The 14,421-nt window shown below is 46.4% G+C and overlaps 1 protein-coding gene across 5 annotated transcripts in view; it reads right to left on the bottom strand.

The window, feature by feature from the left end:
• PDPR (pyruvate dehydrogenase phosphatase regulatory subunit) overlaps nt 1–11,397 on the bottom strand; it is a 32,378-nt gene extending 20,981 nt beyond the window's left edge. Inside the window, exons 1-9 of one of the 5 annotated variants that reach the window (XM_006091224.3) lie at nt 11,115–11,397; nt 9,636–9,769; nt 6,042–6,123; nt 5,786–5,949; nt 4,780–4,901; nt 3,887–4,004; nt 3,047–3,196; nt 1,348–1,540; nt 125–249 (exon numbers count right to left, since the gene is read on the bottom strand). In XM_006091224.3, the coding sequence (XP_006091286.1) occupies nt 125–249; nt 1,348–1,540; nt 3,047–3,196; nt 3,887–4,004; nt 4,780–4,901; nt 5,786–5,949; nt 6,042–6,123; nt 9,636–9,769; nt 11,115–11,338 (1,312 nt within the window). In that variant the 5' untranslated portion in view covers nt 11,339–11,397. Of the gene's footprint in view, nt 1–124; nt 250–1,347; nt 1,541–3,046; nt 3,197–3,886; nt 4,005–4,779; nt 4,902–5,785; nt 5,950–6,041; nt 6,149–9,635; nt 9,774–11,114 lie in introns of those variants that run through there. The other 4 variants (XM_023756074.1, XM_014457972.2, XM_023756076.1 and 1 more) reach the window with 4 other exon arrangements.
• Between the last annotated feature and the right edge of the window lie 3,024 nt (nt 11,398–14,421).

Below are 14,421 nucleotides of genomic sequence, written 5' to 3'. Positions count from 1 at the left end.
AAACATCAGAAGCTCAGCTTGAAGCATTTACTGAAGAACTGAGGAAAACCTGCCCTCTGAATGACAGAAGAGGCACTAAAGAAGACACCTGCAAGCAGGTGCGACAGGATAAAGCTCCACTTACGCATGACTTCCATGACCCGGTGGCGCAGAAAGGTGCGGCTGCTCTGCAGGGCTCCGAAACGCTTCAGGTCCAGCTCCCAGACGTTTTCTGAGGGATAACCATACACCATCCACTCAGCGAGGTACCTGTTGCGGGGGGAGAGGGGCAGTGGTAGTTGGGCCTCAGATGGGATTCACTCAATACTGTACCAGGAATCAAGAACCAACATGATCAAAGATCCTGTCTTGTCAGGGACTGGGTGAGCAATTCTGGGCAATTTCCTTAACTTTCTGGAAGAAACAAACATGGATCCATCTGCTGTGCTCACAAGACCACTATGAGGATTTTAGCTCTAATGATGATTCCCCAGAAAGTGTTTAAGACACGGGGACATCTAGGAAGAAGTAAGACTGAAAGGTATACAGATGTACTGTAATTTATACATCCGTGTGTTTATTTTTGTCTCTGTAAAACAGGTTATAGTTATCTGAACACATCTCTGCTCCAAAGGTTTTTTATAACTCCACTTCCGTAACTGTTTTCAGAGCCATTCTACAAGTCACTCAAGAAAAATGGCCTCATTAATTTTTTTAAAGTTTTTAAATTGTGAATACACATAACTAAGCTGACCATCTTAACCACTTTCAAGTGTACCATATACTAGTTCAGTGGCATCCGACATTCACATTATTGTGTAACCTTCACCACCGTCCATCTTCCCAAACTAAAACTCTTTATTAACCAATCACTCTCCATTCCCTGCCCCAGCCCCTGGCAACCAGCATTTTACTGTCTGTACCATCCACTATGAATTAGACTACTCTAAGTACCTCGCAGAGTGAACCACACAGTATCTGTCCTTTCATGACCAGCTTGTTAAATTTTTATTAGTATCAATTCAATAAAACTAGTGATACTCAGCATGATCATTTATCTCACTCACCACACTTGGATGTTCCCAAATTTAAATACACAAAGGACCCACATTTGTTACAGCTGAAAGAGTACACAAGAATCCCATCCCACAGGCTTAGTGACTAACTCCAAAATAGGGGTTCCAAAGACACTCTGCACATTTCAGAAACATCAGGAGAGCCTTCCACGGTAATTACTTTGAAGGGACTTTAAAATTACATGTATCTTCCTATAATAAGATACCAGATTAAATATATTATTTGCCATTTAACAAATCATTCTAGAAAGAAAGAAGCCCAGTGAACTGAGTGTGAGTGACAAAGACTTACTTTCCAGCTCCTCCACCAAACGAAAGGCCAGCAGAGTTCATTCCTGCCAGGACAAAGTAGCCCTTAACCAAAGGAGACTCGCCCATGATGCACCTCATGTCTGGTGTGAAGGTCTCGGGGCAGTTGACCAACTTCATGATCTCCAATGTCTCCAGGTCTGGCATCCTACGCAGGAGGGAGCTCAACAGGGGCTCTGAGCAATAAAAACAGCCAAACAAGAGTCCTCAGCTTCAGGGAATTCAAACCTTCCAACTCCTCATACTTTCTAACTCCTCCCTCTCCTTTCATAAAATCTTTTGGAAGAGGTTTTCTAAGAACAGCAACGGGGCCATTTATCAGAGAGCAGAGCCCTTGCTGGAATTAGGGAACACACCTATGAGGTGCTTGGCATGCAGACTGACAAAGAAGATGCTCTGGGAAGGAGAGGAGCTATGGAAGAGTAAACACGTTACAGATAAGGGTCTTGAAGGGCTCGGTGCTAAAGCTCTCACAGGGCGCCTGAGGGAGATGCAATGAAGGACAGGTTCCCTGTGCTGGCATGGCTGCAAAGACAGATGCCCAACCTGTTTTAAGGTGAGTCCATCATCTGGGAGCAGGCCAGTGGGGCAGTGGTCACCAACGACACCAGACTGTGGAGCTGGCTGGTAGGTAGATGGGGCTTGAAATTTTCTACCATAAAAAGTTTACTTTAAAAAAATCCATTAAGGCTAAAAAGGAAACTTCATTATAGATCCTTTCATATCTTTTCTATTTGGAACCATGTGAATATATTAACTATTCAATAAATAAAATTAAAAGTATTTTAAAATTGAGTAAAGGACATTAACAAAATAATTCTGCTTTCTAAAAATGTCTAGTCTTCTATGAAATCCTAAGAAAAGTTTTCCTCCTAGCTTAAAATTTCAGCAGCAATTTTAGGTGAATAAGTAATAAGCCAAAAGTCCATTAACCAAGAATAGTCTCCTGAATCTGCTACCAAGTAATTGTCCTGAGACCCAGCAAACTCTGTAGCCTGCCCTCTCTAACCTCCACATGGGGCTGTTACAAAGATCAAGTGAGATGCTGTTCTTGAAAATACTTTGAAAATAACAGTTTAGATAAGTACAGGGCATTATTATTACTACTAGAGGCCCGGTGCACGAAATTCATGCACGGGAGAAGGGGGCGGGCCCTCAGCCTGGCCTGCACCCTCTTGCAATCCGGGACCCCTCAGGGGATGTCTGACTGCTGGAACCGCTGGCTCCTAATCATTGGCCTGCCTGACTGCCCCTAACCACTTGCCTGCCTGTCTGATCACACCTAACCCCTCTGCCTGCCTGCCTGATTGCCCCTAACCCCTCTGCCTGCCTGCCTGATGGCACCTAATCGCTCGCCTGCCTGCCTGATCACCCCTAACTGCTCGCCTGCCTGCCCGATCGCCCCTAACTGCTTGCCTGACTGCCTCATGCCCCTAACTGCTTGCCTGCCTGCCTGATTGCCCCTAACCATTCTGCCTGCCTGATTGCCCCTAACTGCTCACCTGCCTGCCTGATTGCCCCTAACCACTCGCCTGCCTGCCTGCCTGCCTGATCACCCCTAACCACCTCTGCCTTGGCCCCCGCCACAGTGGCTTCGTCCGGAAGGACGTCCAGAAGGTCATTCGGCTGTCCGGTCTAATTAGCATATTACGCTTTTATTTTTATAGATACAGTTCACACACCAAAGTGGTCCCAGTCTTCCTGTAGGTTGTGAATCTCCAGCTGGTTCTTGCCCTCAGTGAAAATTGGTTTCGGGGTTTTCTCAAAGCCCCCAGACAAGATGCCACCCTGCCAGTTGCGAATATAAATTCTGCCATCTGCATCCACAATATCTGAGGAGAGGAACAATAAGGGAGTGGGGAGTGGAAGAGAAGAGCAGGGGTTAGATGTAAGCCAGCTTTCTAAATGGACAGAAAAAAGCAAAGCAGAAACACCCGCTCGCTGTTGGCTTTGCTAACAAACAGCGTCTCATGAACACATCAGCTTTAAAATACCTTTCCAGGCCATCCAGGAGGTTTCCCCTCGCAGATTCACAGTGGAGACTTTCTCTGATTGCCCTTTACCCCATCAGTTACGTAGAAGCTTTGACTAGTCCTCACAACCAAACTACGTAACTGCCACTGTGCCACATAGAGCCTAAGGAAAGGGGGCACTGCCGAGCCCACTGCAGGATTCAGACCTTCCACGTGAAATCAGCCCTCTCCACAGCACTCGGGGTCACAGAATACCCTGAGTTTATAGCATTCAGGTCAAAAACTCCAGGTTATATTCCAAATATTGTCAATTTAGACCTCTGTCTGGGACTACAATTAGCTTGCAGAAAAACTGCTTAAGTAGAATGCCCGTTTGACCATCCTTTCATAAAGAGTTCTTGAAGGAAAGTCAGAACTGGGCCCCCTCCCTGTAACATGCTCTAGAAAGGAAAAGCTCTTTCGGACACAGCCTGTCCTTCGCAGAGTCTTCCTTCAGAGGACAGAACAGCGGCAAGGAAACAAGATTAAAAACAAAGTGCAGGTCCTCACTTGGTGTGTTGCTCTGCAGAGGGGTCTCCAAGGGGCGAGTCAGGAGGTAGAAGTGTTCGCAGGCATGTAACGGGATACTAATCGGCTCCTCGTTGGACAGACCCAGCTCGTATGCCCACTACAAATGGACAGATTGATTGTGGGTGGAAGAGGAACAGAAAGACACATGAGCAAGTTCAGCCGCTTGAAAAGAGTTTAATTTCAAGTGGCCTGTGTGTGCTCTTGCAACAATGTCAGTGAGGGAAGCCAAGACTCAGCCTGCTTTAGGTTAATTATTTGAATGGGGAACAACACTAGACGTTTTAAGTCATAAAACTTACTTTTAGATCAAAAGAAGGCAGATTTCCCATAGTAAAAGGAGCTCATGGGGAGCAAAGGAGGCCTTCTAACGAAATGCCTGGCTTCAAGACAAACCCCAAGTACCATCATAAATGAGCTTCACAGAACAGGAAGTATCCCTACATCACCTTAAACTGTAGAGTGGACAGAAAGGACCAATGTGTCTTCAAAGCACAAGCAGCTTAGTGTTCTGGAAACTGAATCTATGCTCCTGACACAACAGAACAGCCTAATACTTTACTTGCTAGGTTGTTGAATGAAACAAACTACCACAGGAAGATCCAATGCCAGGGATTTATGTCAATGCACAAGTGCTTCCAGGGCCCGGACAGGGGAGCACCAGTTCACCAGGGAGGAGGAGGAGGCACCGCAGCTCCACAGGGGAGCAGTGCAGGTTTCCGAGTTCGAGCACAAGAGCCCCGAGTTCCAGCCCTCAGTGTGCCCCCTGCATCCCTTTACTTTGTCCCTAAATAATCTTAAGTCTCTACACCAAAAGTCCCGGAGATAAAAGGTAAATAAGAAAACCAGAGATCCCGCTATTGTTGCTAACTTACCTGACCAGCACAATTGACAAAATACTGGCATTCGATCTGTCCTTTATCTGTCTCCACGCCAGTAACTTCACCTTTTTTGATCATCACGTGAACAACACTTGTCCGGTCATAGATCTGAACACCTGTTCAAGGTAAAGAAAGAGTTGGGCATCAATCCTCAGATGGTCCACAATTAAGGCAGCTGCAGCAGATTCTCAACTCATAAGAAATACTGAAAAGGCCAGGTCAAAGCTTTAATTTTAAAAAACAAAACACCCCTAAGGACCACACCCTGAGACTGTAAATGAGACTTTCCCCAGGTTAAAAATGGCAGGCAAATTTAATAAGGGACTTTAGTGCACAGTTCAATTCCAGGAATCATAAAAGGGGCAGGAGAGAAAAGTTCAAATAGGACAGCTTACATCCTATCTACCCACATGATGAATCAGTTCATTCAAAGTGCACAACACCATGGACACTGAGGTGTCCTCCCTCGTTCACTCAAACCCGGGACATGATCCAAGCTGTGGATTAAATCCCCAAGGTGTGTAGTAACCTTGGAGCCTCTCAGTTTGGTGGGGAAGGAGTCCCTGAAGTCTGAAGGGTACTAAGTCAGCACTAAACCAGGGTTCCTCAGGACTTCAATAAGAAAAATGTGGCCCCGAGGAAAAATAGTAACAGATAGTGTATTAAAACAAAAAGAGCCAGTGTAGCCCAGCTGGCATCGCTCAGTGGCTGAGCATCGACCTTGAACCAGGAGGTCGTGGTTCTATTCCCAGTCAGGACACAGGCCTGGGTTGTGGGCTTGACCCCCAGTGTGGGGCGTGCAGGAGGCAGCCATCAATGATTCTCTCTCATCATTGATGTTTCTATCTCTCTCTCCCTCTCCCTTCCTCTCTGAAATCAATAAAAATATACTTAAAAATAAAAGAGCCAGTGTACAACACAGTAGCTGAGTTGGTGTCGTTGCCTATTGTGAGACAATTTCTTCGACAACCTCTTCCTCCCTTGTCCCCAGTCTGCTTACCATTTTGGGAGGCAGCACTTGCCAGGGCAAGAGCCACGTCAGCAGAGGACACCACCGCGTCCTCGGGGACGTGCATGGCCCCCGCCAGGTCATGCACGTTGAGCAGAGGGTGCAGCTCGGCCACTTTCTTGGGGGAGATGATCTCAGAAGGGATGCCTATCACACTGCCACGGAACAAAGGGGACAATGACGTCACTGGCCTCTGACAGAGGGCGGGGGCAGTACAGCCAGCACAGGCTTCTAGCCTCACACATACTTCAGCCTGGAGTTGATGCGCTTCAGGGAGATCAGCCGGTCCTGCGTCTGGGCCAGAAAGATGGAGCCTGTCCGTATGTAACCTGTAAGAACAATCAATCAGCCGGACTGAGACCGACCAGGACAAACGTGGGGTGGCGAAGAGGCAAGCCCCTGGGATTATAAGTGAGAAGACCTGTGGTGAGTCCTGGCACTGCCACCATCCAAACATTCTTGGCTCAGAGTTTTGTGAAGATGAAATGAGATTTTAATGCACATGAAATCACTCATAAAATAAAAATGAAAGATACCACGGCTAAAAAATACTTGGGGGCAGGTAGAGATAACCCAGACGCATATTCTTCACTCTGCTTAGATTTTCTCCCCGGAGTTTTGGGGGCATGTAACCCCCTGGAATATTCGGTCTTGAGCAAGCAGGTGAATGGCTGGAGGTCACTCATCTTGGATGCAGAGCATCTAGGCCAGATGGCTCCTGTTTCAGCTGAGGCCCTGCCTGCTGTGGGGACTCACGTCCTGGCCTCCACGCTGCCTCTGGCAACGTCCTGACAAATCTATAGGCACCCAATAGCCTTCCACAAACTCCTTGTGCCCACTGCAGCCAGAGTCACTTTCTGTTGTTTGAAATCAACATACCAGACACCACCTTATTACATCTGGGTCAATTTCAAGTCCCCTAAAATGCCATGTCTCTTAGTTCTTATGAAGAAAGAGTTGAATCAGTTATCATTTCAAAGGAAGTATTAATGAGAATAATTTGTTTTCTTAGTTTCTTTAGAAATCATCATATGAATATACCCTTCACTGACAAAAGAATGTCTCAGTGTGGAGAACTGAAAGTTCAGAGATTGGTGTTTAAATATAGTATGTTTACCAGAGTAGTCCAATGACGTGTGGCTAACACAGCCTGAATTTCAGAAAAAGGTTCAGAAGTCATTTTCTACTCACTACCATAGATTACATAGAGCAGAGTACCACTGCATATATGTTCCTTTTATCCCACTAAATTTTTTATAAATGAATGATTACTGACTTGGAAAAACAATTCAACTCCCTGAATCTAGGTTTCTTCAGCTGTAAAAGAATGACCCTTATTATAAGATCAAGGACTATATGGAATACTTTCCAAAGATTATAAAAGCCATTACGTTACCTCTCATTCACTTGACAAAAGTCACACTGAGATTGAAGCACTGCCCACACTAACATCACAGTCGGGGATGAGGACTCGGGTCATCTGCTGAGTCTGATTAGCAGGTAGTGAACGAACATCTCGAGTAAATGGACTGTTTTCAGAGGAGAAGCAGATAATATCTCCCCTTAAATCTAGGTGCACGTATGTCACTTCCTTCTTATTTCATGACCCACCAGCAGTCCATGAGTGAAGTGACCATGGCAGGCACCTGCACAACGCGGGACAGGCGGCCTCTCCTCCCTCCTCGGGGCCCTGTCACCTTTCCCTGCACCACTGGTGAACGACCACAGGCGTGAGACTGAGGCTGGTCCCCTTCTCTCGCTCGCCTGGCTTCCTCACTGCCCACAAGTACCAAGGAGAAGTCGCGCCTACAAGGTTCCAGATGGTGATCCAGAAAGCAAGCTAAGCTCACTCACTTTACAGAAAAGAACCTGTAACCCTGATTCCTGTGGAATCGCACCACCTGAGTGATGCAAGGCCGGGCAATGCACTAGTATCTGGCCCAATGGAACAGGAGCCTATTATGTGGACCCTATTCTGACTCAAACCCAGTTAATGTCTGATTCAAGTACCTGTTGCCATCATTAAACCCAACGAAGGGACTGCTTCCTGCCTGTCCTGCCTGTAGCAGCATCTTCCCTAGTAAAAGCCAGAGACTGTGCGGCAGCAGGAAGCACTTTTACCACGTTCACTGGAGAGCCCTGCCCTTCAACAGGAGGCCTGGCCAAGGGCAATGACACCATGGGGTCAAGGCGCCCAGGATGCATACTGGTCTCACCCAGGCCTGGCCCTGCCATGTGCCCGAGAATACACAGCCTCTTCTTCCAGGCCTCTGAATCCTCTCGTGGCATCTCTCTCCTTCCATGGCTATCAAATCCTAGTTACTAGACAATCAGTCTTCCTCTACAATTTACAAATGAGGTTACACTTCTTGACAGTATGAACTATATAAAATGGAAATGTGATAAACCCTTACTTGTGATCAAAATTTCAAATCTCGCCCTGACCGGTTTGGCTCAGCGGATAGAACATCGGCCTGCGGACTGAAGGGTCCCAGGTTCGATTCTGGTCAAGGGCATGTACCTTGGTTGCGGGCACATCCCCAGTGGGGGGTGTGCAGGAGGCAGCTGATCAATGTTTCTCTCTCATTGATGTTTCTAACTCTCTATCCCTCTCCCTTTCTCTCTGTAAAAAATCAATAAAATATATTTTTAAAAAAATTTCAAATCTCCCTTTCCCTAATGAAAATGTTGTCAGCGGTCACATGATTTCTAAAAGGGCTGGCGAGGTAAACCACGCACTGTGCTTAGACTCTTGTTTGAATAGTCTGCTACTGATCACATGGCAGAGCCACTGCAGCTGGCAAAAGACAAAGCTACCACCCCCTGTCAGGATTAGTCTCGAATTATCTGATTCATTTTATGCAATGTCTTCAAAAGAACGACCCTGACATAGGCAAGTGTGGAATTTCATCACTGGGCCTCGCTACCCACTCACGATGATTAGTGCGCTCACCACATTCTCATCAGCCACCAGAGCAGGCTTCAGGTTGGGCTTCTGCTAATCCGTCACCTTACAACAAACTGATAGCCATTCTTTCTGCCTTCGATCGTACGGGACCATCGTGTAGATGGGTCCTCCTCTTCCTGGGACAGTTCCTACTCACTCCAGAGCTAGCTAGCTAGTCCTTCTCCCCAAGTTACACAGGTAAGGAGAAACGTGTGAATGCTGTAGAGTCAGGAACATCCTTGGTACTTCAATGGGTCAAACTCTGATTTAGCTTCCAAGCACCTAACTTAAATTCCTCCTCCTCCTCCTCCTCTTCCTCCTGTAGGAGCCAATGCTGTCACTTACTACACTTCAAGTGAAATATATAGAAAATGGCCCAGGAAAACCTTAATATCATAAGAATTATACCATCTGAAAAGGGTCTGGAATGATGATTGAATCTCCTCATTTTAAAAACAGGGAAACAAAGCTTGGCCGGCGTGGCTCAGTGGTTGATCATTCAACCCATGAACCAGGAGGTCAAGGTTCAATTCCTGGTCTGGGCACATGCCCAGGTGGTAGGCTCAATCCCCAGTAGGGGGTGTGCAGGAGGCAGACAATCAGTGATTCTCTCTCATCACTGATGTTTCTTTCTCTCCCTCTCTTTCTGCCTCTCCTTTCCTCTCTGAAATCAACAAGAACATATTTTTTAAAAATAATAAAATAAAAATACGAAACAAAGACGGCTCAAAAGCAAAATGACTTGCCCAAAGTAATACTCTGACTAGTGGCAGAGCCCAAACTACAACTCAGGTCTGAATGACCACTCACCAGGCCAGCTCCTAGGGACCACACACAGTCCCAGCAACAGAGTCTGGGGACGGGCACAGCAGAAAATGGCAGACCCCTGCTTACCTGTTTGGATCCCTGTTTCTTGCTCCAGCTGCTGGTACAGTTTGTTTGAATAGTCTGCCATCTTCTGCTCAATGCCCAAGTGCCTGGCAGTGCTTATGATGCCTGCACAGAACCTCGTAGAGCCAGCAGCCAGCCTGCAGGATGGATCGCAAGGCTGTTAGGTGGACTCATACCTATGAATGCAGCCAGTTCAAGTCCCAGCTACAGCACTGTTCTGTGTGTCGAAAGATGGAAACACCTACATGTCCATCAACATGACACTGATTTCAAATTTTGGAGTTTACCTACACAGTGGAATACTATACAGCCATGAAAAAGGAATAAGAAAGCTTTTATCCCACAGTGTGGAACAATCCTATTGAGAAAAGCAAGGCAAGGAATGCTACCACTTGTATAAAACAGGGAATAAACAAATGGACACCCATTTACACCAATATATACTGAAGAACACAGATGTGTTCCTATGTGGAGAGAGCATCTGGTCCGATTCATCAGGAACTTAACTTGCCTCCAGTGAGGGAAACCTGAAGCCAGAGGTCAGGGATGGGAGAAAGACTTTCCCTGGACACTCTTCTACAATTTTCTATTCTGACTCATGTCAATGTATTTCCTTTTAAGAAATAATAAACTTTTAAAAAATGTCCAATTTGTTGTAGGCAAAAGAACAACAAAAGCCTGAAACAGATAAAAAACACTAGGGGTAAAATGAAGAATTCAAAAAAGCTATGAGCTATAGTTAATAACAACATATCAATGTTGGTTCATTACTGAGTTGGTACCACTAATATAGGATGTTAATAACAAGTGAAAGTGGGGGTAAGTTCGATGGGAACAACCTCCTGTATACTCAATTTTTCTGTAAATCCTAAATTCTTTCAAAATAACTTACTTAAATGAAAAACAAAAACAAATAGAGCAGCCTGGCCTGCATGGCTCAGTGGTTGAGCATCAGCCTATAAACCAGATCATTGTTCGATCTCCAGTCAGGGCTCATGCCCGGGTTGTGGGCTCAATCCCCAGTGTGGGGTATGCAGGCAGCAGCCAATCAATGATTCTCTCTCATCCCTGATGTTTCTATTTCTCTCTCCCTCTCCTTTCCTCTCGGAAATCAATAAAAATACATATATTAAAAACAAACAAACAAATAGAGCAGGATGCAGGCAATTTCATTCTGACTCCTAGAGGGAGCTCTTGGCCCCAGGATTTGTGTTGCTGCCTGACTATAAGAAGGAGAACAGATGGCAAGATGTGCTCTGAACGTGAATAAACGCATGCTTCAGACACTTGGTTTGCGGGACTCTGCCAGCTCTCCAAAACCAGGAAACATGAGTTTTAAGCATCACCAAACAAAGCCCAGTACAGGATTTCCACCTGTGATTCTTCTCATGCTCCTAGCAACACTGATTAGCTAGTGGTGAGACAGTATCACCAACAGGAGGAGGAGAGGGAAGGAGGGAATCATGCCCAGTGGATCCTTACCTGCCCTGCTCCAAAAGGACAATGTCCTTCCACCCCATCTTGGACAGGTGATAGGCCACGGATGTGCCCATGATTCCCCCGCCACAGATGACCACCTGCGCCTGGGCAGGCAGGGCGACAGAATGCGCCTCGGCCGCTGATGCACCACTTCTGGCTGAGGGCCAGTTCTGCCATCCTCGGCTGGTTCTTTGTCTCTGGACCACCGATAGCAACCGGTAAAACATCACGTCTGTCAGCAATGGGAGGCGTGCGCTCACTCAGTCAGGAGGAGTTCCCAAGCACTTGACCTAGACAGAAAAACCAAACATATTTCATTCTACTGTGCTGAGCGCATACGATTCATGAGAAAAAAGGATGAAATAAAAACAATCGTTCATTTAGCAAGTAGGTGAAGACTGACTGAGTCCCATGTATTGTGCTAACTTTGATACAGCAGCGAGCAATAGTGAGGAGGTCCCAGCCTTTAGTAACTTACATCTGAGAGACGATGAGACTGTGTGAGTGTGTATTCGAAAGTGGCGGCAATAAACAAAGTAAGTCACAAAGAGTAACCAACTTTAACACCGTGGTCAGGAAAGAAGGTGACATTGTGAAAAGATGTGACAGACTAAATGGAAGCAGCTACCAGAGTGTTCCAGTGGACTGAACATTGTCCTTCTCTTGGCTTCTGTGATACCTTTGCCTGGTTTTCCAGGAATAGGGAATGCGCCTGGCAGGCTGAGGGTGAGTGTATAAAGGTGAGAAACTGTGGCTCAGTGGATTGAACATATAATCCCATGCACAAAGAGGTTGCTGGAACAAGTGTCTAAGGCCCTGATGGGAGACAGACCTCGATGAGCCCAAGCACAGAGAGGAAGCCAGCCTGACCCCAGCGTGAGGAGCAAGGGGGCCAGGATCTAGGAGAAAACTGGAGAGGCAGGCAGAAAGCCACTACACACCGCCCCTGGATGTGGGGATTTTATTCTAAGTGCCCAGGAAAATACTAAAGGAGAGAACGAAATGATCTGATCTACTTTCCAAGATCAGTGTGGCTCCATGGTGGAGACTGGATTGCAGAATGAGAGGAATAGCAGGGATGGGTTGGGAAACTATAGCAGTATTCCAGGGGGACGTCAGGTGGCTTAGACAAGGAGGGGGCAGTGGAGTCAGAGACATGACTAGACCGTTTTGGAAGTAGAAATGACAGAACTTACTTGCCAACAAATTGGATGTTAACATACAAAGAAGGAGAATTAAGGATGATATCTATGTTTCTGGGTTAAGTAATTAGGGCCACTAAGGAGCAGAAAGGAACAGGGAGTGAGCCTGGGAGGCTGCGGGTGTGTACATGTATGTGTGTGAGTGTGTATGAATACATTTGAACGTTCAACTTTTATTTTTTTATTTTTTTTTAAATATATTTTATTGATTTTTTTACAGAGAGGAAGGGAGAGAGAGAGTTAGAAACATCGATGAGAGAGAAACATCGACCAGCTGCCTCCTGCACATCTCCCACTGGGGATGTGCCCGCAACCCAGGTACATGCCCTTGACCGGAATCGAACCTGGGACCTTTCAGTCCGCAGGCCGACGCTCTATCCACTGAGCCAAACCGGTTTCGGCTGAACGTTCAACTTTTAGAGTTAAGTACAATATACCCATCTGCATCCACATGGAAACAGTAAGCAGCAGCTGGATACACGTGTCTGAAATGGGAAGTAGGCTGGGAGTCATTAGCATATGCATGGTGTTGAAAGCCCTAACATTCTGAGGAACAAGAACTCTGAGACTCCCCAGCATTTAGACTGGAAAGAGAAAGACAAGACTAGAGACAGGACTAGACGCTGTGGCAGAATCAGAGTGTACAAAGGCAAGTGACTAAAGAGACGAAGAAGGAGCAGTTAGTAAGGTAGAAGGAAAACCAGGTACAGGTTCCAAAAAGTGGTTAAGAATAGAGGGTGCTAAGGGTGAGCAGGTGGCAGAGTGTCCACTGGGATCTGAGAGCACAGAGGTGAGAAAAAGAGGAAATACAGACCAGAGCAAACTGAAGATAAGCAAGACGTGGGAGTGGGGACAGCTCTGTTAGTTTGCTCTGACAAGGAGCAGAAAAGTGGGGCAGAATTGAGGGAAGGATGCGGATAGAGCAAGGTTAGCTGATTGTTTTTAAAGATGGGAGTTAAGAATATTTCATTGGGCCGGCCAGCGTGGCTTAGTGGATTGAACATCATCCCATGCACCAAGAGGTCACTGGTTCAATTCCCAGTCTGGCGATATGCCTGGGTTGTGGACTCCATCCCCAGTAGGGGGCATGCAGGAGGCAGCTGGTCACTGTTTCTCTACCCTTGATGTTTCTATCATCTCACCCTCTCCCTTCCTCTCTCTCTAAAGAAAATCAATAAAAACATATTTTAAAAAATATATTTCACTGCTATGGGACGACCCAGTACAGGCAAAGAGATGGATGAGAAAGGAGAGTCAATTAGAAGACCTAGGTCCTGGAGAAGGAAAGAGAGACAGGGGCGCAGGCCAAGTGAAGGATGGCCTGCCTCGTGTTTCCACAGATGATGTGGTGCAGATTTAAGGCAGATGTTTTTTCCAGAAAAGCAGAGGATGATTAATCAGGTTGATCAGTTACACATGAGACACAGGTTATAACCAAGCACACGTTTCTACAGATGACTAAATGTAAGTTAGAGAAGGGAGAGTAGTCATATAAGAAGTAGGACTTGCCCTAACCGGTTTGGCTCAGTAGATAGAGCGTTGGCCTGCGGACTGAAGGGTCCCGGGTTCGATTCTGGTCAAGGGCATGTACCTTGGTTGCGGGCACATCCCCAGTAGGGGGTGTGCAGGAGGCAGCTGATTGATGTTTCTCTCTCATCGATGTTTCTAGCTCTCTATCCCTCTCCCTTCCTCTCTGTAAAAAAATCAATAAAATATATTAACAACAACAAAAAAAAGAAATAGGACTTAAGCTGAGCCTTGAAGGGGTAAGATCTGGACAAAGAGGGACAAGAAGCACACACAATTGTTACAGCCAAGTCCGACCACAGGTACTTGCGGATGAGAGTAAGGGACCAGGCTTGGAGGCCTCAGTCTCTGAGTGCTGGTAGCAGGGACTGAAGTCAGGTGGACCCAGACCACGGAAGACTGTGGATGCTCGTCCGACTTGGCCCACTCTACCGTAATGGATTGCTACAGGCTGAACGGGACAAGGCAGGGTTTGAACAGAACTGCAAAACAGAATTGAAGTAAGACCCGCTGGCGGACTACGCAATCATTGAGGTATAAGATGAGGATGTAAGATGACAGGGGGCAAACAAGTGGACATC

The sequence above is a fragment of the Myotis lucifugus genome, unplaced genomic scaffold, assembly GCF_000147115.1.
Source record: "Myotis lucifugus unplaced genomic scaffold, Myoluc2.0 scaffold_88, whole genome shotgun sequence".
NCBI classification, from domain to species: domain Eukaryota; kingdom Metazoa; phylum Chordata; class Mammalia; order Chiroptera; family Vespertilionidae; genus Myotis; species Myotis lucifugus.
The sequence above is the reverse complement of the archived record's forward strand: the minus strand, read 5'-3'. Positions and strand labels throughout refer to the sequence as shown.